Source organism: Rhopalosiphum maidis, chromosome 2 (assembly GCF_003676215.2).
Source record: "Rhopalosiphum maidis isolate BTI-1 chromosome 2, ASM367621v3, whole genome shotgun sequence".
NCBI classification, from domain to species: Eukaryota; Metazoa; Arthropoda; class Insecta; order Hemiptera; family Aphididae; genus Rhopalosiphum; species Rhopalosiphum maidis.
This window is the reverse complement of record NC_040878.1, coordinates 43,889,002-43,909,752: the sequence shown is the minus strand read 5'-3', so window position 1 is coordinate 43,909,752 and position 20,751 is coordinate 43,889,002. Positions and strand designations below refer to the sequence as shown.

Here is a 20,751-nt window from a genome sequence, read left to right as displayed (position 1 = left end):
GCTAGTGAACTCAAAAAGTTTTTGAAAGAATGCTTAATCAATTAACACAAAATGAGTCGGAGGGAAAAAGTTGTACAGTTGAACAATACATATACGAACCTACAGGAGAAGAAATTGAACAGGCAATAAATATGCTTAAAAATAGGAAAGCACACGAAGAAGACGGAATTGCGGCTGAACTGTTAAATAAAGGAATAGAAAACCTCAAATTACTAAATTACACCATGTATAAAAATGATAATAAAATCTTTTAGTACAAATGTCAAGACCCCATTCAATTTTTATTTTTGAATTATAGCAAAATACTAAAATAGCAAAGGTTAATAGAAATAGTTATTACAGGTGAATATAATATGTAATAATCGCGAATATTTAAACTTCAAACGCTCATAAAAAGTTAATTTAAATTTCCATTAGAATTTATTTTTAATATAGTTTAAAAAACTTATAAAGAGCTCATTCAATTTTCATATCTTAAGTATGAATATTAAAATTTTTTTTTAGGTTTTAACAAAATTACAATTTAACGAAATTGCTATTCCAAGTGATTAAAAAAGTACTGGAAACGTTTAACTCTGACCATCCCCCTTCCAAAGAAAAGTGCTAAATAAATTAAATTTGTTGCCTGCAGAAAATCCCCTTAAACTTCAAAGTAGAAAATCAATGCATTTTAAATGCTTCCAAAAAGTTACACACACTCAAAATAAAAACGCAGATATCATTGAAAATCAACATATTCATTTCTTCACTCAGAATTTAAATGAAGTACAAAAAAGAAATACATACCTACTTATACTTATAATTTCTTTTCATAAAAAATTTAATTTATCAGTTTTAAACCACATTCAATTAAAAATAAACATGTTAAAATATTTTATCAAACATTTAAACGATAGTTTGGAAATATTATGGCTAAAAATATTATAAACATATCCTGCAGTTGTCCTGCAACAATAATAATAATATATTGTTATTTATACAATGTATAATTTAATTTGTCTGCGTAATGGGCATAATAAATTCATAATTTTTGTGTTACTTTCTTTTTTAAGCTAACTTGACGAGTTGATATTTTTGGAAGTCCTAAAATTAATTTGCAGAAGCAGCCTTTCGGAAAAAGTCGGAAGGATATTCGAGAAAGTTCTTTAAAAACGAACCGTTTAGCCATGGGTATAAATGTTGGGTTCACGTAAGTCGTATTTATAACTAAATATTATAAGTAATATTTATAATATTACATGCACCATGATGTATAAGTACAAATGTAAGATGAACCTTCCTCATACATCGTAGGATTTCTTGTTTAATTAATTATTATATTTTTATAGAGACAAATGTATTATACAGGAAATTCAAAAGCAGCCGCAGTTGCAGAAAACGTCTATAAAAAACGACGGACCCGCTGTACCTGTGGTAAGAAATCCAATAGAAAAGGTAACTGTACTCTGAACAAAACTATGTTGCTGGTCAGTACTCAACTGTTTTTTGAAGGCGATCAGTGAAATAGAACAAATATTCAGATATTTAATTTTTTTTTTTTTTTTTGATAAAATTAGTGTTTCAACTTTCAAACGTATACACAAATCGTTTTTCATTCAGTTGAGCATTTTTAAAATTGTATTATACCTACTTTAGTCGTACCAGCGACCCCGCATCCGAATTAAATACGCGTGCAGCAGATTAAGATTAAAAATCATAATAGCGAGTACGATTTTTAACTACACCAGTAAAACTTTATTACCTTGCAATAAAATACTCTCACCCAATACATATGCAGCCGTCTGTAAGGTTTCATAATCAAAACAATTAAAAATACTATAGTGAAACTGTTTGATACCTTATAAAATTTATTAAATATTATGAAATATTGATATTTTGTCTTTTATTTTTTAATGATTTATACATTATGATTTGTTTTAGATCAAAAAGATGTCTTTTGCTGAAATGATAGCAAGCGCCGAGAGACTTTCGAAAAATTTAGAACGTAAAATAACAAAGCCTGTAGTAAAAAAGGAAAGCAAAATGAATGTCAATGACAAACAAATAAAAAAAGTGCCGATGATGATGCGTGCTGCAACAGTAAGAATTGTCTTAAAAAATCAAAATTTTTCTTATTATCTATTCATTTATTCATTTAAAAAATCCTACCTGGCACATATCTATAATAAATATTTTGTTTATTATGAATGAAGTCTTTGATCTAATAAATTAAATTTGGATGATGTTATAGATAGTTTTTTTATTTTTTAAAACTATTAATATCGTATAGAATATAATTTATTATTTCAACAACCTCTACTTGGGTAAATAATTACTACCGCTGTAAGTATCTGCGTCATAATTTATACATAATATACATAATATGTATAATTTAAAACAATAGGTACCACATCGTAGTGTATTTGAAGTAACAAAAACGAGATTATCGGTTCCCTTGACTCCAAAACCTGCACGACTGCTACATCAATGTATCCGTGAAGAGAACCTTAATACCAGTTATATTATGCCGTTTAATAAGAAAGACGTTGCTGTGCAAACAATGCCACAAAACGATACAAGTAAGTTTAGTGTACCTACATGAATATACTGGCTAAATGATATAAATATAAATTTATAATAATAATATAATATCGCATAAGAATTTGAATCAAAATTATTATTAATCATGACCATTACTAATATTATACATGTTTAAAGTAATCGTTCTTGAAATAATGAGTGGTTAATGATAAATTGATAAACGAATCACTTTGTATTATAATGGTATAGTTTTCCAGTTGAATTAGCACAGTCGATCGCAAATTTCACAAAAAACACTGACGTACATTTGTTTTCTATGTATATAGTTGATATGCAAAAGACGAACGAATCGAATAGGTGCGATCACAACACCATTGACTTTACCGCGATAAAAGTCTCATCATTCCAGCAACAATCAGTCGATATGGGTTGGGCCGAGGGTCAGTCGCCCCAACCGTTTTTAAGTGTGCTTGGATAATTAATCAAATTTAATCTGTTTTCTCGTTTTTAGAAAAAACACTAAGCAATGAAGTCCCATTTAAATACATTGTCAAGAAATTCGACAAGTTTCTCAGAAAAAATATGAAAGCTACGAACCTATTGAAAGAAAATAGGGACAAATTATCAGCCCAGAGGATCGTAGCCACTGCGACTCACCACAACCGTTGGAAACACTTCATGTACTTCTCTTCATTTACAATCGGAGTCATCACTACATATGTGATGAACTACGCTTGGCACTGTTTCCTATGTATAGAAAATTCACCGCTTTTATTAAAATAATTTTTGTACACGAATACTCGGATTTAGGAAACACTTAGTTTTTTGGTCGAATTTCGTTGAATTCAATCCGCACTATTTTAAAAATTAAGGCAATTGAATATTAGCCTTAGATAATAGCTCAAAATTAAAATTAACTAAACCAGTGGCGTATTTAGGATTTTGTCTAGGAGGGGCAAATATATAATTTCTTCTACCGTGGGGAGAGTACACTTACTATTACTATCGTTTCTCAAAAATGTTTAAAATTTATATACTTGTTATCAATAAGTACCTACATATAAATATATAAGACTGTATTTTTTCGTTTTGAATATTTATTATTCATTGTCATTTTTTTATAAAATGGAGTATACCATAAGAATACAATAGTAGTGCTTATTGATAAATATACAAATATATATGTATAGGACAAAAAATCAAAACAGTAAAAAATAATGCACTAGCCAGTGCTTCGAACTTAAGGGTCTCAGGGTCTCAATACAGCTACTAAGAAAGGGCCCTTTTTGGTACTTAGTCGGGGGGGGGGCTGGACCCTAGGAAGGTAAAGACTAATGACCGCTAGGCAGCTGCCTAGTTTGCCTAGGTGGAAGTTCGGCACTGCCGCACTGGCACTAACGTGAGTGTTCGATTATAATGAATAGTGAATTATTATGTTGGATTAAAAATGAACTAATGCAATAATAAATATCATAAAAATAAATAATAACTCGTATTTAGTGTTTAAGTTTGTTTATTATTTGTATACCATTTAATTATTAGAACTTATTGTTTAGAATGCCTATTTATATATATACCTTCACCTTGCAATAAGTTTTGAAATATCAACCAAACGCTTATTAATTATTATGAAAAGTATGATAATAATAATTACGATTTACAATACGAATTGTTTTCAATCATATACATATTTAGCAGTAAGTCGTGTATTGACTACGGCCATCAACAATAATATTTCTAAATTCTTAAAATTTCAATATTACAATAAAATGTAGCGTTTTCAATAATTTTATTCTGTATTTCTGTAGTATATGTACGATATTATTAAACCTATTAAGTAAAAAAAGACCAATGGAGGGGATCTATCCCCCATATCCCTCCCGTAAATACGCCACTGAACTAAACGATAATCATTTAAAATGTAATCATGAATACATTTTTTTTGTGTTCGTCCAGTATGTTATTGATAGGTACTCGTACTTGATATAGAACAATAAAACTATTGATCAAATATACATATATATGTTGTAGCCTTGTAGGTATATAATTATAATATAATATTATAATACACAATATGTATTTATTTTAATAAATGATACAATTAGGGTACCTAATAAGTATTAAAAATTTTACTATGCTGTTTTCAGATATTGCTATAGGGCTTTAAACTTTGTAAATCAACAAACGTCAATCATGGTATAGTGACATATATGATATAGTGAGTAGTGACAAGCTAGTGTCAACATTGTGGGTCCAATGAAAATGTACATAAACTGTGTATTAGCCATTAGGTACACATATTACAAATAATTAAGAACCCATGCCTTATACACCGTAACATGTACACGAGAACAAAGGAAAATCTTAAAAGAAAAACAAAAATAAGTAAAATTGAATAATTTTTAATCTCCAATTGGAAAAATTATTATAGTAACATAACAAATTAGAAAAATTACAATAAAAATACAAAAAATAGTATATAGCTTTCTGTTTCAGAATATTCTTCCACTGTCAGATCTTATAAACAAGGTATTTAACATTAGATTTTCAACAAATCAATAGGTAAATATCTTTTATACTCCTTACGCATCGACTGCAACTAGGTCTAAAATACTGAGGGGCTGCATGCCCACACATAAATACCTAATTTAATTTACTTACTTTCATCACCAAATTAAACTAAAATATATGGACGGTGACCGCCACAATGCAGCTGATCAATATACCCGTACAATATTTATTAGATAAAAATATTTTTATCAAATTATAATATGTACGAGTATATTGCAAAATAAATATAATAATATAATATATTTTATATTTATACAATTTACTTTTGAATGATTTTGTTATAATAATTCTCTACGTCATATTGCATAGGATGTATCTTACATTCTCACTATTTTATGCTTAAATTATTATTTAATCAAATAATCAAAAATATTTGGGTGGCTAAGTCCCCCCTTAGTTGCGTTAATGTCCTTACGCCAATTTGCATTTTCGCAACATTTTGCATTAAAGCTAGTGCCATTGACTGGCAGATGCGCGTCTGCTTCGATCATCTTTTTTTTAGGTGGTGATACTGTATCCATGTCACCTGATTTTTCTGTATTTTTTAAGCGTATTTATATCCGAGCCCTAATTATAATATAATATGTTTAAACTCTGCAGGTTATCTGATAGTATTTTTATGATAATGGAATAAAGTTATTTTTACTTTCATTAATAATAATACCTATTTAAGTACGAGATAATTGTTAATATTTAAATCATATTATATCCATCTTTTTAACAAGTAATTTGTTACAATTTTAGCAAATGGACGACCACCCCACCGCCCCTACACATGTACCATTGATAGTCCATAATTTTGGCTATTTATTCATTTTTATTTTTTTTAATTGTTTTAACTATATGTATGGCTCAATATTTTAATTTTTTTCATGACTATCAAATTGATTCCAGTCAAAATTCTCAATACTATCACTTATTGTAGTTTTCAGATTCTGTTTCATAATGATGAAAAAATGTAAAAAAAAAACTTCCTGAATTATATATTCATTATATTATTTTTATTTTTTCTTACATTTGACTCATTTGATTGTCTGGTTGATTTCTTTAGTTTACTTAAAAGACAACCAATACTTACAACTTAATATTATGAGCAAAAATATTCTCTTTCAAAATACCTATTCAATTTGTATAAAACATTCGTTATTCTTAAAAATGTAGTATTATTTGTGATTTAAATTTTTCATGAACATTAATCAGGAATAAACGTGGGATTTGTATGTTACACAATAATTGTTTCTACATTACATATTATACTTTATACATAACCCCCCGTCAATTGGATCCTTTTGTGTCATTTTAATCTAGTGTCAATTGGATCCTCTTGCATCAGTTGTTCATCATTAGCTGCCGGGATCTAGCTGTCAAGAGATCTATGTGACTGTTCATCCACCCATAAAACAATAAATAAATGCTTACAGTAACTTAAGAAAATGTAATACTTCCATTAGTTGTCTCCATCTTACAAGTACATAACAAGGAAAATTTAATAAATTTATGCTGAGTAGTTAACGTTTAATTTCTATAACTTGAAAACTTAAAAAACAAGACCCAATAGGGAACTTAATGGTATGAACATTATCTGCTTTTATGATAATTAAAAATGTTTAAGGAGTTTCATGTATATAAAATAGCGCAATTTAATGAAGCTCATAACTACACTCTGTCCAGTGAGAGAACGCGTTGCAAACCGACCAAAATCAGTTATTCTGCGCATTCACCAATGATACCCAGCCTAAAGTGAACCAGTTTTGATAGCATGGTGACGTGGGGAATGTGCAGAATCGGCGCATTCTCTCACTGGACAGACCATAGCTAAAAAATTGAATTATAGTTAGAAAATAAATATATGAATACAAATAATGATCTAACTATAAAGTTTCATAAAAGGTTGATTTATCCCAACTTTAAACTAACAAAGCTAAACATGAATTGCTGAACATAAATTCGCTGTTAAGCACTACAAGATGAACACAAAAAATGTGTGTTGACTAGTACATTTAAAACCTACTATAATAGTATAATAATACCACACAGCAGAATGCTTCTTCAAATATTTTATTTAATCTTGAGACAAATAGTAAAATAAAAAAAACTAAAAATAATCATGAATTATATAATTTTATAGTACAATATACAGATAAATAATTGAGTTATTAAATTATTATTGATTTGACGAATGAGGTGCCATACAATTAGTTGTATAACGCAAAAGTTGTAAATTTGTCATAAGTGTGGTTAGTCGCCTAAAGTGTCGTTCACTGTACGCCATTAGTCCTTGTAATTTTTCTTGGTTAATAGTTAATTTTCCAGTCATGATATCTTCCAGCAGAATATTTAAAACAAGCTAAAATACATTTTTAATTATTTAATAAATGTTAACTGTAGTCAAAAAGATTGTTATTAAATACTTGTGCTGCAAGACAATATTTTCCATTGCTATTCCAATCAACTATATAATTTAAAAGTCTTTCTTTGTGTTCTTGATTGATATTTTCAAAGACCATTTTTAAATCTTGTCCTTGACCTTGTTTAGATAAAGCTACAAAAATGGGATAATTTAATATTAATTAATAAAATAAATTATAACCATTTTTTGTAAACAAACTTTGTATTATTTTAAGTGCTGTATTTGGCCTTTCTAATGTGATGGACATTTTAAGTGCTGGTAACAATTGTTCATTTTGTAACAAGTTTTGTAATTGTTGGTCTTGTAATGCTTTAGTTTGGTTAGCAGCTGCTTCAGAAATTCTCACTTCTTCAGTACGATCATGCCAAACTACTAATCTTGAATCAGTGCCTCCAGTTATCATAATTGAACCATCATCCACAACTTATAACAGTTATAATAATAATCATTTAATTACAAAAATAACAATAAATATTACTATATATGCTTTATAATACAGGTAAATGTATATCAATATTAAAGCACCTCCTATAAGCTTAGCTTGTGATGGAGTAGTGGTCTTTATCAATTAAATCTCAACATATAAGAATATACTAATATTAATATATTGTATTAAAATTATGAATTAAATAAATAATAGATAAATTAAAACGTTTGGCATAACTTTTGTAAGACTTTAAATTATGAGAAATTAAATATATTAATACTAAATTTTAATGTTCAACATAAACTTTAAGTTTTCTATAATACACTTTTTTGGTTAAATACTTTATTACAATTTGGCTAATTGTATGTTTATTTATTGCTTATATTTGTATTATCCAGTAAAATAACTTAATGTTTATATTTATTAAGTTAAATTAAAGCAGATGAATTATTCATAGTTGAACATACTGTGATCCACATGTATAATTCAAATTAATATTATAGTTATAATTAATATTTAATTTATTTTTACTTAAAATACTAAACTTTAAAATAAAAATAAAGCAAATTGAAAATTAATGATAAATACTATAATCATAAACAAAAAAATGTTTTTTCTTACTTGATAAGGCCCACACTTTAGAAGAATGTTTGTCAAGTGTAGCAATACATTCACTAGTTTTTAGACACCAAATTTTAACTAGCCCATCACCTCCACAACTAGCTACTTGAGTACCTCGATTTAAGAAACCACCCTTTAATACTGATGAATCATGACTCTCTAATGTCTAAAACATATAAAATGCATTAATTTTTAAATTTAAATATATAGTTTTTCTTTTTACTTTGAGACAGGAATAATCCGCCATAGACCATATTTTTAAAGTAGTATCTGCTGACGATGATAACAGTACTTGATCTATAGGAGAAAAGCGTACACACCATACACCACGTTTATGGCCTCTGCATACTCCAAGAACTGATAAATCATTTGCAGACCATATCTACAAACAGAACAATAAATATAATGTTAATTAGAATTTTATAATAGTTATTTAGAAACAAATTGGCAATTACTTTAATTAATTTGTCCTGAGAGCCAGTAGCAATTGTTTGATGATTAGGTGCTATGCAAATACTATTTATATCTTTTTCATGCCCAACTTCAGTTAATTTGACACTCAGAATATGTTGCTCATCTTTTAAAAGACATTATTAGAATATTATTAAAATGTTTTTTTTTTAACCAAAATTATTATTTATTATTTCTATAGATTAATACCATTTTTAAATGTTTTTGGAAGTTTCCAAAGTTTTAATGTAGTATCTGTACTGGCAGAAACAATAAAATCTAAAGATTTAGAAATGGCTACTGCATTTATTGCACCTGTATGCCGAGTTCCAATAGCAACACAATTAGCTGTCCTGCTTACATTACAATATAACCATACTCTAATGCTGTGATCCTAAACATAATTATATTATATAGTATTATATAACCATACAATCAAAAAGATTTTTAATAAATTAAAATCTTACTTTACTGCTAGATATAAGAAAGTTTTTATAAGAAGCTAAACATAACACTGTATCTGTATGGCCCTTTAATCGTTTACAGCAAACTCCTAGTTCAACTTTATCTATTTCACCATTGGCATCACTTTCAATTTTTTTTTTATGCCATGGAAATATGTAAATATCACAACTATTAATAGCAACAGCTAAACTACGACTGCATTCATTACCCAAAAGTGCGACATCAAGAATTTCATCGTTTGAACCAATTAACTAAAAAATGAAAATTATTAATTTTTATATTATTAATATTTTAATTAACAAACCGTTAGTTTAGAATGCTGAGGTCCAAAACTTTGTAAGGTAACTGTGTTATCGACATAACAAATTGCTAACGTGGACCGTGTTTCATTAAAAATCATATTTGTTATACTTTTAGTAGATTTAATAGATTGACTATCAGTATTGCAATCCTTAGAAATGGGAACATTATTTTTTACATCCCAAAAATGTAATTTACCTAAATATTAAATATTAATAATTAGTATAATAAAATTTGTACAATTAAGAGATATAGCAACCATTTTCTCCTCCAACAGCAACACAAATACCACTAGGAATGACATGAGTATTTTTTAATTCATTATTCAAATCTTGAAGATAAAAACCCTCTTCAGGTAAGACAACCATTGTTTCCAAACAGTCATATAATGCTACCATTTTTAACTGTGATTTTGATTCTAGGTCCCATAAAATAACAACTTTGTCTCTACCACAACTTTTTAGTAAACAATATATTAATATAAAAATTAAAAATTAATTATTATCTTATAAATTATAATATTACCTTATAAGATATTGTTTTTTGTAAAATGCTAGTTCTGTAACAGTACTAAAATGTCCTTGTAATTTAAATAAATGTTTCCCATCATCACAACTCCATACATGGATTTCACACTGTAAATCAGCAGCAAAAAGCCAATATTCTGATTTTGGTAGCTGCAAAAATTTCATGGCACTTATAATACCTTGTGCTCCATGCAATGCATATAAACAATGAGCCTTTTCTGATTGCCATAATCTTATAATAGAATCAGTCCCTCCAGAAGCAATGATTTGATCACTAGTAATTGATAATTTTATAACAGGACCTTTATGAAGATGACGCCAAGATTTGGTTAATTTTCTTTCTAGAAAAATTAAAAATAAATTAAAAATTTTACTAAAAATATAATTAACAATTATTTTTTTACCATTCAAATCCCATGTGCACAATAAACCACTCTTATGAGAAGTTATTAAATTTTTACCAGTGGGATCTAAGGTAAATGTTATCACAGAATCAGTGGATTCGTCTTCTTCATCTTCTTCATCACCAGTCTTAATAGATTCAGTGCGTTTAGGTATGGTACCAGCTACTGTAGTTGTTTCAATATTCAATATTGATACTCGAGGGCCACATTGACATAATAAATTATGACCATCTGGTGTCCACTAAAGTATATAAGAAAATATTTTATTAATACAAAAAAAAAAAATAGTTTAAAATTAATATTAATTTAATCTTAATACTTTTGAAAATATAAATATTAAAAAACAATTAAAATGAAGACGACAGTATTAATACATTTTGATACTAATTATATTTGAAATAAATTACATATGAATTGAAAATTGTATGGAATGTTTTAATTACTATTTTCAAAATACTAAGATTTTATAATTAAAATTCAGTGTACTCTCGATTATCCGTTGTCTTTTTCGGAATCATTTACATACCTATATGTATACATAAAAACAATATATATCTTAACATTATACGTTATTATCAGCTTAATTGGGTTGTGATAGCAGATTACTCGATAACGAGGTAAAATACAATATGTTTGTTTAATACATATTAATACTTTTTGATAATTGTTGATACGTTTAATTCATAATTTTAATTTTGCGGATTATCTGCGGAATTAATTCACTTATCTATGGGTGTCCTGCCACCCTATTCCACGGATAATTGAGAGTACACTATAATAATGTACTGGTATATAATGTAAAATAAAATATTAGATGAGCACAAATAAAATAACACTAAATAATATACAAAATATTGATGAGACATGCTATTTTCTAAAATGATTTTATTAAAAAATAAATTATTATTTATATAATTAAAATGAAAATATAAATTACTTCAATATGACCTCCAGTGTAAAATTCTTTTTGCACATATTCAGGTTTAAATCTGTAATATAAATAAAAATAAAAATATACAATATAATAGTACAACACTGACACACTGTATTTATATGTTAATATAATTTAATAAGTTGCATTCAACTAACATAAGTTTAAATGGATATAGTTCCGAATATATTTTATTTGCATTTTTGTTAGAATAGGCAGTAGTAGAATATTTAAAGTTAGATGATAATTTATTTGATGAAATTGAGATTTTGTATAACCATTATTTATTTATTTTTTTAATATAATTTTGATGATTAAGTACTATTATTATTTATTATTTCTAGGTAATAAGTATAATGTATATGAGATGGGAAAATTAATGAATTCAATGATAAAAATATTTGTTTTCAGAAATGTAAAATAGACTATTATAGTATTCTATCATGAAATGTGACCAACAAATTAAAATTAGTAATTAGTGTTTACTGTTTAAACCTTGAGATGTTTAAAAAAATAATATAATAATTTATAGTTAAATCGAGTATTATAAAAATAAAAAATAAAAATAATAATAGTAAGAAAGTTGTAGAAAAATATTTGATACAATTACTCAAGTTATATAAAGCAGCCTACTTTTTGAAGACTAAGTTACTAAGCATACAAATAATTAACTAATAACTATATATTCTAGTTTATAAATATAAAATATATGTTTACGGAAACACTGGACTGAAAAAATTTAGTCATATAGAACAATATCATGTAATAAATCATGAGTGTATCTGGACTAGAGGTATCTTTAAATGTAAAATATATTAACTTACATTTCTCTTAACTTAATAGACATGTTCGTCAAGTTTCAGTAATCGTCAACAAAATAAAATATTAAATAGAATTGTAGTTATTTACTAGATTCATGAAAGTAGAAAGATAAAAATTCTATTCAAATTTTAGCACGTGTTCTAATTATGTGATGTATATTATTGTATGATATGATGATAAGCGTTTATCAATTTATCATCAAGTGTTCGGTTGTCTTGCTTTCAAATTATGGTTATAATAAGGTGGTTACTGATAAATGTGTTTTATTAAATGGGTGTGCATAAAAAACAAAAAACTAAAAAGTTAGAAAAAATTCTTCTGAAATTGTAATTTTGTTGAAAATTATAATTATCATTATTCTGTTTGAAATACATATTGATTTTTACTAAATACTAAATCATGTATTTATAATACATAGGAATCGTAATCCATTTGGAATATATAAATAATAAATATATTACGACGGATGCCGGAAACATAATTTCATTCACAGGTCTGAATCTTATTTTCTCAGAAACTTATGTTTATAAAAAATACTTTGTTGGAAATGTTTATTATTGGGTTCAGTATAATTGGGTTCGAAAAAATACATTTTTATATCAATATAGTTCTAGATTTTTTCACGGACAGGACATCAAACTATTTATGAGTAATATTTTTTTCGCCGGTATAAATTGTTTAACCCGTCGTTGGTGTCGCTAATATTTGACACCGTTAGTGTCGTGTTAGCGTTTCGCTCACATATTAAAATATACGTGTGAACATACAAATATACCATGGTACTGAAAAATGTCAATATTAGACTGCTATAGTCACAGATATCTGTGGTTATAGTATAATAAAACAATAAGATAATAAACCGAAAATAAAAACAGTATAATTATAAAATATACGGTAAGGCGATCAGGTGACGGGCGAGTACAACGCTAACTACACGGTATTATTACGTACATTAAACTCCGATAACTTTGTAAGTTAATTTATAACTTTTAATATTTTTCCGTAATCATTTTCGTAAAGAACTCAAGGAATCATTTATACAATATTGTCAAAATCCAATAATATTTAACCCAGTGGTTCTTAAAATGACAATTGTGTGAGCGAAAATGCGAAATGCTCATAGCGACACTAACGATGGGTTAAAATCGTTTTCTGAAAGTAATAAAATAAAAGTAAAAATGGTAATAATAATAATGGAATAAAAAAATGTTAATAAACCAAATATTATATAACTTAAAAATATGTTTAGGGATAATAATACAATCAAAAATCAGACTTTTTACAAAATTGTATGATTATCTTGCAATTTTTTTTAATAATTATATTTTTTCTCAGTTTGTTTTAAACATATTATATTATTTATTATTATTTTTTACTATTATAATAGTATTTTTTACTATATCAAAGACACTGTTCGATAGTATGCCTAAATAATAATTTATAGAAACATATTTGGAGACGAATTAAAGAATATTTGTTTTACTTTATAAGTTATAACAAAATTAAACATTGCCACATCAGACAAAAAAAAAAATGTTTTTTAAAAATATGGAGGGAAAATGAAGTCATTAAAAACTCAACAGAGGAAAGATTTTAAGGTTAGACCACTACCAGTGTTTCAAATGTGCATGATTTGTGAACTCACTGGCACACTGAATTATACATTGTAGTAGACAAGACAAGTGAGTACGTGCTATAAAGATATTAGATATGATAAAACTATAAACAACATTAACTAAGTACTTTTTAGTTTTTAGTTTTGTCCTATTGTTAGTATTTGTTATTTACCGACCATTCGGCATTATTTATCTATTTGTATTTTTCATTTTGTTTTAAACTTTAATTGTTGGAGTGAAAATCGAAAGTAGTTGTTGCCGCAGTATTTAATATTACTACAAAGCACAAACAGTAAAATGGGCGAAGACAAAGGTAGTACTTGAATGATTATAATGTGTGATGGGTTAAATATGTTTAATATAATTTATTGTTTTGTAATGCCATTTTGTTTTTGTATCTTAGAAAGAGAACGTGACAGGGACCGAGGAGATCGTGATAGAGAACGTGGTGAAAGACGGCGACGTTCACGATCAAGGGATCGTGAACGTCATCGTAGACATCGATCAAGGAGTCGGGAAGGTCGTAAACGTAGTAGATCTAAGTCTCCTAAAAATAAGTCTAGACGGAGAAAGCCATCTCTCTATTGGGATGTTCCACCACCAGGTTTTGAACATATTGCTCCTCTTCAATATAAAGCTATGCAAGGTAATTTATAATTTTTAGTTAAATTGGCAGATTATATAGGTAAAAAAATCGAATGCTATAGAAGTAGCTTATTGTTAGTGAAAAAATTATTTAAATAAATACTTTTTTGTAATTAGATGTACCTACTGTCTATTAAATTTATTGTCATCAAATTGATGTTTTTTGGCATTGCCAGAAAAAAAAAATGTAATTATTTATATTATTTTTAAAACTATTTTTTGTGGAAACCTTTTCTATATTTTAGGATATTTTAAATCAAAATGCAGTAAGTACTCACATAAATTTAATACCTTATTTAAAACATTAACAGCAAGTCAAAATTCAATTATAATATTTCAATATTATACCTAACCCATTTTTATGTTTTGTATTCAAGAAACCATGTATTTATTATGTATATTATATTATGCAGTTATCTCACAGGTACAACCATTCATTAATTTTTCAATTTTTCAAATTATAAAATTGTATTTTCAAATAAAGTTATTAAAATTAGTATATATTTAAAAAAAAGTTTTTATAGTATTAATAGTTTTCAAATAATATATAAAGTTATAACCCAACCTATTTATCATGGTCCTTAGTAACCGTCACTGTTTAAAAAAAAAAATAGTTGTCCAAAAATAACATTTTTTTCAATATAATAGAATTTTGTACCATTATTTAAGTATTACAAAATAAATTTCTTATGGCATTAAATAACGAGCTTTATATAATATATCGTACCTATCTTATTTAAACAGTTGGTCACCAGATGAAAAATGTTAAGGGCAATTTATGCTACAATTTTTATGTGACAAATAGATATGACAATGTTATGTTATGCTTAATATTGTTTTACATTAGTACTAATGTTTTCTTGTTTTCAATACTTATCTTACACTAAAGAAAATATTTAGTTTTATTATAGTTTCTAACCAAATACTACTCTATTATATCCAGTTATTTTTTTTGTACCAAAAGTTTAATATTATGAGGATTTTGATTGTATTTCAAATATAATTTCAACTTGTAACTTATATCCAATCAATCAAAAATAACCTTCAAAATGTTTAATTTTTGCAATTTAAGTTAATCTGAATTAGCCTTTTTTTTTATATATATTTAACTATATATTTACTAATACAATAAAGTTTATTTAAAATGGAATCCATTAATATTTTAAACCAATACAGTACATTCTTATTATATCATACGTCACTGACTTAAATTTTTCGTATCTCATACTGCATTGAAATCTCATTGAAATTACCATTACACTTAGTAGCGTTTTGCTCTCGATAACTCGTAATAAAATTACTCGTTTTTTGTTATCTCAAATACACAAATAATATTTTTATTACGGTTAGAACAAAAAAATTAAGTAATTCATTCAGTATAGTGTTTGTGATTTCAAGAGTTGGTAGTCAATAATTGTAGTAATTCATGTACAATATAATTAAATAGAAAAAAAGCGTGAATTAAATGCCCTTACAATTAATGTTTACATTCTTATAAAATCAAAAGTAATATTAAACAAACTACAATTACAAATTTTTAAAAAAAATTAATTTATTCGTTGTTGTAGTTTATTGATATGTATGTATGTATTACTTTAAGTATTCAGACTATACATTTTAAGCATTCAAATTATTTACCAATTTTAATAAAACTTGATATCTCAAACTTTTTCCTGTTCCCTTTAGATTTAACATAACGAAAATCTATTTTTAAATCTAGAGCAGTGATGCCCAACCTTTTTTGATTGGAATGCCACTTTGGTAAACAATCATCTCCGAGCGGGCCACCAAATATAAAAGTACAATGATCAGCATATCAACAAATGAAAAAAAAAATGATTTATAAATTTATGATGGACTACACAGAATACCTTCGCGGGCCGAGGGTTGGGCATCACTGATCTAGAGTAGATTTACATAACAGTACTATACAAAAATTCCATTCTTTTTCTACGTTAAGCAAGTTTTATTTTATAAAATTTATTAACAAATTATCACGGTACTACTCACTGAGACTAAAATATTAGATTTAATCTTAAAGAATTTAAAGTTATTTAGGGTTTAATTTTATAAGTTATAATATTTTATAAATTGTGTATTTAATTAGTTGTACACAAGTTTGCAATTTGAAATGCATTGAATAACCTTATAACAATATTACCTTGTACCTACTGATTCAAGACTTGTTTTTATGCAAGTTTTGAGAGTATTCATAAAATAGTGATAGTCTCTAAACAAATAGATTGTATTTATATGCACAATACATTAATTTATGAGATAAAATTTATTAAATTTGTTGCATAACATAATAGACCAAATAAAAACATATAAATATAATTTATAATTAGTTTTATAATGGTATGTATTATACCTTCTTTGAGAGAGAATATTAATTGTCCTAAAAACATAGGGCCCAAAAATTAACCATTTTGATATGTATTATTGTTTATAATATATACATTGATTCTAATAATAACTCTGTACAATAAGTTAAAATGGTTTTTATTACTTTTTGAATGTTTGGTTAAATATTTTAATTTTAATTATTTGAGTTTATTTTTGTTTAGCTGCTGGACAAATTCCGGCGAATACAATGCCAGATACTCCTCAAACAGCTGTTCCTGTTGTTGGATCTACTATTACACGCCAAGCAAGAAGATTATATGTTGGAAACATACCATTTGGCGTAACTGAGGTATTATTGTTATTACTTATTAATTATTATTATAATTACTACAAATTAATATACTTTTATTATTTCTTTTAGGATGAAATGATGGAGTTCTTTAATCAGCAAATGCATTTGTCTGGATTAGCTCAAGCTGCTGGTAATCCTGTGCTTGCTTGTCAAATTAATTTGGATAAAAATTTTGCCTTTTTGGAGGTATGTACATATTATATTTAATACTACTATAAAAGTGAACATAAATTTAAATTCTATTCATATATAGTTTAGATCTATTGATGAAACTACTCAAGCAATGGCTTTTGATGGTATTAATTTCAAAGGTCAGAGCTTAAAAATAAGACGTCCTCATGATTATCAGCCTACACCTGGAATGACCGAGAGTAATCCTGTGACAAATTATAATTCTGGGATGACGTTAGATATGAGTATGGAAACATTTTTTTAAGGATCAATTTTTTAATTTAAATTTAATTTTTATTGTAATATAATTTGTTATAGTGAAATATGATTCCAGTTCATTTGGTCTTGGAACAGTTCCAGGTTTGTATTATACCTAGTATATAAATTAATATTTTTACTCATTAATAATTATGTTTTGTAGATTCCCCACACAAAATATTTATTGGAGGATTACCAGCATACCTTAATGATGAACAGGTAATTTATTTGAGTATTAAAATATCCAGTCCTTTATTTTTAGCATTAAAGTCCACAATTAGCAGAGGTACATTAGGTCAATACCAAAACATGGAACGAGAAGAAGCAAAAATAGTGCTAATTTTTTTTTTTTAATTTTCAGCACATAAATTTCAGGTTTTATTTTTGTTTTTTTTTCAGAAAATATGTTCTTGTTTTGTGTATTAAAATATAGCAGTTTAGATTTACAGGGACCTGGGGTATATATTTAGGGTTGCCGTAAGAACATGGATTCTCCTTGCCAGTCTTTTATTGACTTTTCATTATGCTTGCGATACATTTACTTTTCTTTCTGTCTGAAAAAAAAATGTAAGTAAAATGTGTAAAAAAAAAAAATTTAGAAATTTCAATGAAACAGTCTAAAGCTAATAATTGTTCCTCTGCTATACCCCTTGCCCCTAGCTAGGGTACTTGGTTGAAAATGAAACTCTGATACAACTGCTTCCTCAGTCGCCTTGTCCAAATCGACATACAGGCAAGTGGTGTTTCGGAATATTACATTGGTAATTATTGTTTATGTTTCATAGGAACTAAACCGTTCTATATGTTTTCTTGAATATTATAAATGCCTAACAAGAATAAATCAAAACTTTCTTTATGTACTATTAAGTAATAGATGTATATCCTAAATAACCAGTTAATAACTTCAAATAATATTAAATATTAGATAATACCTAAATTATTAATTTTCTTGAAAAAATTATGGGGAATTAAATTTCAAATAAAAATATTTAAAAGTGAATAAAATAAAATTAGTTTTTAGTATCCACAAATTCTGAAACTGTGATTGATAGATTTTTGATAATAATAAAATGTATTTAATGCATTCGTACTTTGTAAATGATTAAGAGTAAATAATATCACCGATTAAACATACTGATTATGAACTACTTAGATGTATAATATATTTGAAATATTATATAAACCAAATTAGTTAAAAAGTGTTTACCTTAAATAGTATTTAGTATTAAATCTGCTTTATTAATATATAATATAATATATATATATATATATATATATAATTTTATGATAAAGCATAAAGAACGGTTGTAAAACAGGTAAATTAAAAAAATATAAAACTAAAATTGTATTATACTTTGTAAGTTCAGTGTTTTACAGGTAAACTGTTTAAATTTAATTTTGGTTTATCATAAATTATACTTGGATATTTGAAATGTATAAGCGTTGAAAAATATATAACATTTCTAATATTTTATTTTTTTTAAACTTTAAATAAATCGATCTTTTTATTATTAAATTGCATACAGATAATTTAATACGGTTTTCTTAATTAAGTCAATAACAGTATGTGAGCTCTAAACAAATACTATTAAAAGTTAATTAGTATCCAACATAATATAGATTTGAAATTAATTATATGCATGATGATAGGTGAAAGAACTACTTACATCATTTGGTCAGTTAAAAGCATTCAATTTGGTCAAGGATGCTGCTACTGGTTTAAGTAAAGGATATGCATTCTGTGAATATGCTGATGTTGTGATGACTGATCAGGTAAAATACTTTACTTAATATTCAAATAGTACCATTTGTAACAACAATTATTACAGAATTTTTGTAAATTTAGGCCATTGCTGGTTTGAATGGTATGCAACTAGGAGAAAAGAAATTAATTGTGCAAAGAGCCAGTATTGGAGCTAAGAATCCTGGCCTTGGACAAGTACCTGTCACAATTCAAGTTCCTGGACTTACAGTTGTTGGAACTGCTGGACCTCCTACAGAGGTAATAATTTTTTTAAAAATGTAAAAAATAAATCTTAATTTTGAAAATATTTATAATTATTTACAGGTTTTATGTTTATTGAATATGGTAACTCCTGACGAACTTAAAGATGAAGAGGAATATGAAGATATTCTGGAAGATATTCGTGAAGAGTGTAATAAATATGGAGTTGTCCGGTCACTAGAAATTCCACGACCTATTGAAGGAATTGATGTGCCTGGATGCGGAAAAGTATTACTTTAAAATAAAATTGATTTAATAAAATACAATATAATTAAAAAATATTGTCTTCCAGGTGTTTATAGAGTTTAATACAATTCCTGACTGTCAAAAAGCACAACAAGCTTTGGCTGGCAGAAAGTTTAACAATAGAGTTGTGGTTACCTCTTTCATGGAACCAGACAAATATCATAGAAGAGAATTTTAACAATTATAAATTTAACCTAATACTGATAATATTTGAATTTTAATGCATTTTTTATGTTATAGAACATCCTTAATACTGAATTATTTTTTAACTAGTTACATCAATAGCAAATCTTATTTTGCTATGTGTTTGAAACTTACTTGATTGTATTTATTTTATTTTATAATTTAGATATAAAACTGTACTTGTCCAAAATAGATAATAAATAATAAATAAAAATATAATTGCAGTTTTTTATAAGTGGTAGTTGGCCACATTGGTCTCCCTGACTACTTAACAAGCGAGTAATGGACTGTTGCTTTGTTGTATGTTCATTCGTTTTCGTTAATGGTGTTTCGGACATTCCCGTTGCTAGTGTAAATCATTAAGGCAAATTTAAGGAGGGCTTGGGGAGCTAAGCTCCCTTAAAATCAATTATAGCCCTCCAAAATGGTTTGTATATTCTCTTCCCTATTTATATATATCTTATGGGAGCATACACGAAGT

At 26.6% G+C, this 20,751-nt stretch overlaps 3 protein-coding genes across 3 annotated transcripts; 2 read left to right on the top strand and 1 right to left on the bottom strand.

Moving 5' to 3' along the window:
* Window positions 1–1,926: 1,926 nt before the first annotated feature.
* LOC113552476 lies at window positions 1,927–3,303 on the top strand. The gene is made up of 4 exons (XM_026955352.1): window positions 1,927–2,079; window positions 2,384–2,558; window positions 2,847–2,960; window positions 3,032–3,303. Exons 1-4 carry the CDS (start codon window positions 1,930–1,932, stop codon window positions 3,301–3,303), a joined length of 711 nt encoding a protein of 236 aa, XP_026811153.1. The 5' UTR covers window positions 1,927–1,929.
* A 3,890-nt stretch (window positions 3,304–7,193) lies between these two features.
* LOC113553152 (transducin beta-like protein 3) lies at window positions 7,194–12,586 on the bottom strand. The gene is made up of 14 exons (XM_026956328.1): window positions 12,451–12,586; window positions 11,633–11,684; window positions 10,696–10,936; window positions 10,290–10,632; window positions 10,024–10,220; window positions 9,769–9,962; window positions 9,467–9,715; window positions 9,210–9,393; window positions 9,005–9,126; window positions 8,773–8,931; window positions 8,550–8,715; window positions 7,700–7,924; window positions 7,503–7,633; window positions 7,194–7,438 (listed from the first exon to the last, which is right to left on the bottom strand). Exons 1-14 carry the CDS (start codon window positions 12,471–12,473, stop codon window positions 7,256–7,258), a joined length of 2,469 nt encoding a protein of 822 aa, XP_026812129.1. The 5' UTR covers window positions 12,474–12,586; the 3' UTR covers window positions 7,194–7,255.
* A 1,578-nt stretch (window positions 12,587–14,164) lies between these two features.
* Window positions 14,165–20,471, top strand: LOC113551144 (splicing factor U2AF 50 kDa subunit-like). The gene is made up of 11 exons (XM_026953192.1): window positions 14,165–14,377; window positions 14,468–14,710; window positions 17,277–17,404; window positions 17,477–17,593; window positions 17,661–17,823; window positions 17,897–17,938; window positions 18,000–18,055; window positions 19,487–19,609; window positions 19,683–19,838; window positions 19,905–20,069; window positions 20,134–20,471. Exons 1-11 carry the CDS (start codon window positions 14,362–14,364, stop codon window positions 20,263–20,265), a joined length of 1,341 nt encoding a protein of 446 aa, XP_026808993.1. The 5' UTR covers window positions 14,165–14,361; the 3' UTR covers window positions 20,266–20,471.
* The last annotated feature ends 280 nt before the right edge of the window (window positions 20,472–20,751 follow it).

What these genes read in the sequence shown, in the direction of transcription:
- LOC113552476 (XM_026955352.1), top strand. Translation starts at nt 1,930, where the DNA reads ATGTCTTTTGCTGAAATGATAGCAAGCGCCGAGAGACTTTCGAAAAAT. An exon ending in TGATGATGCGTGCTGCAACA is followed by an intron (nt 2,080 to 2,383) that starts GTAAGAATTGTC and finishes TTAAAACAATAG; the next exon opens with GTACCACATCGTAGTGTATT. An exon ending in AATGCCACAAAACGATACAA is followed by an intron (nt 2,559 to 2,846) that starts GTAAGTTTAGTG and finishes CTATGTATATAG; the next exon opens with TTGATATGCAAAAGACGAAC.
- LOC113553152 (XM_026956328.1), bottom strand. Translation starts at nt 12,473, where the DNA reads ATGTCTATTAAGTTAAGAGAAAT. An exon ending in TCTATTAAGTTAAGAGAAAT is followed by an intron (nt 11,685 to 12,450) that starts GTAAGTTAATAT and finishes TTTATATTACAG; the next exon opens with ATTTAAACCTGAATATGTGC. An exon ending in AGCACTTAAAATAATACAAA is followed by an intron (nt 7,634 to 7,699) that starts GTTTGTTTACAA and finishes CCATTTTTGTAG; the next exon opens with CTTTATCTAAACAAGGTCAA.
- LOC113551144 (XM_026953192.1), top strand. An exon ending in TGGTCTTGGAACAGTTCCAG is followed by an intron (nt 17,939 to 17,999) that starts GTTTGTATTATA and finishes TATGTTTTGTAG; the next exon opens with ATTCCCCACACAAAATATTT. An exon ending in CATACCTTAATGATGAACAG is followed by an intron (nt 18,056 to 19,486) that starts GTAATTTATTTG and finishes GCATGATGATAG; the next exon opens with GTGAAAGAACTACTTACATC.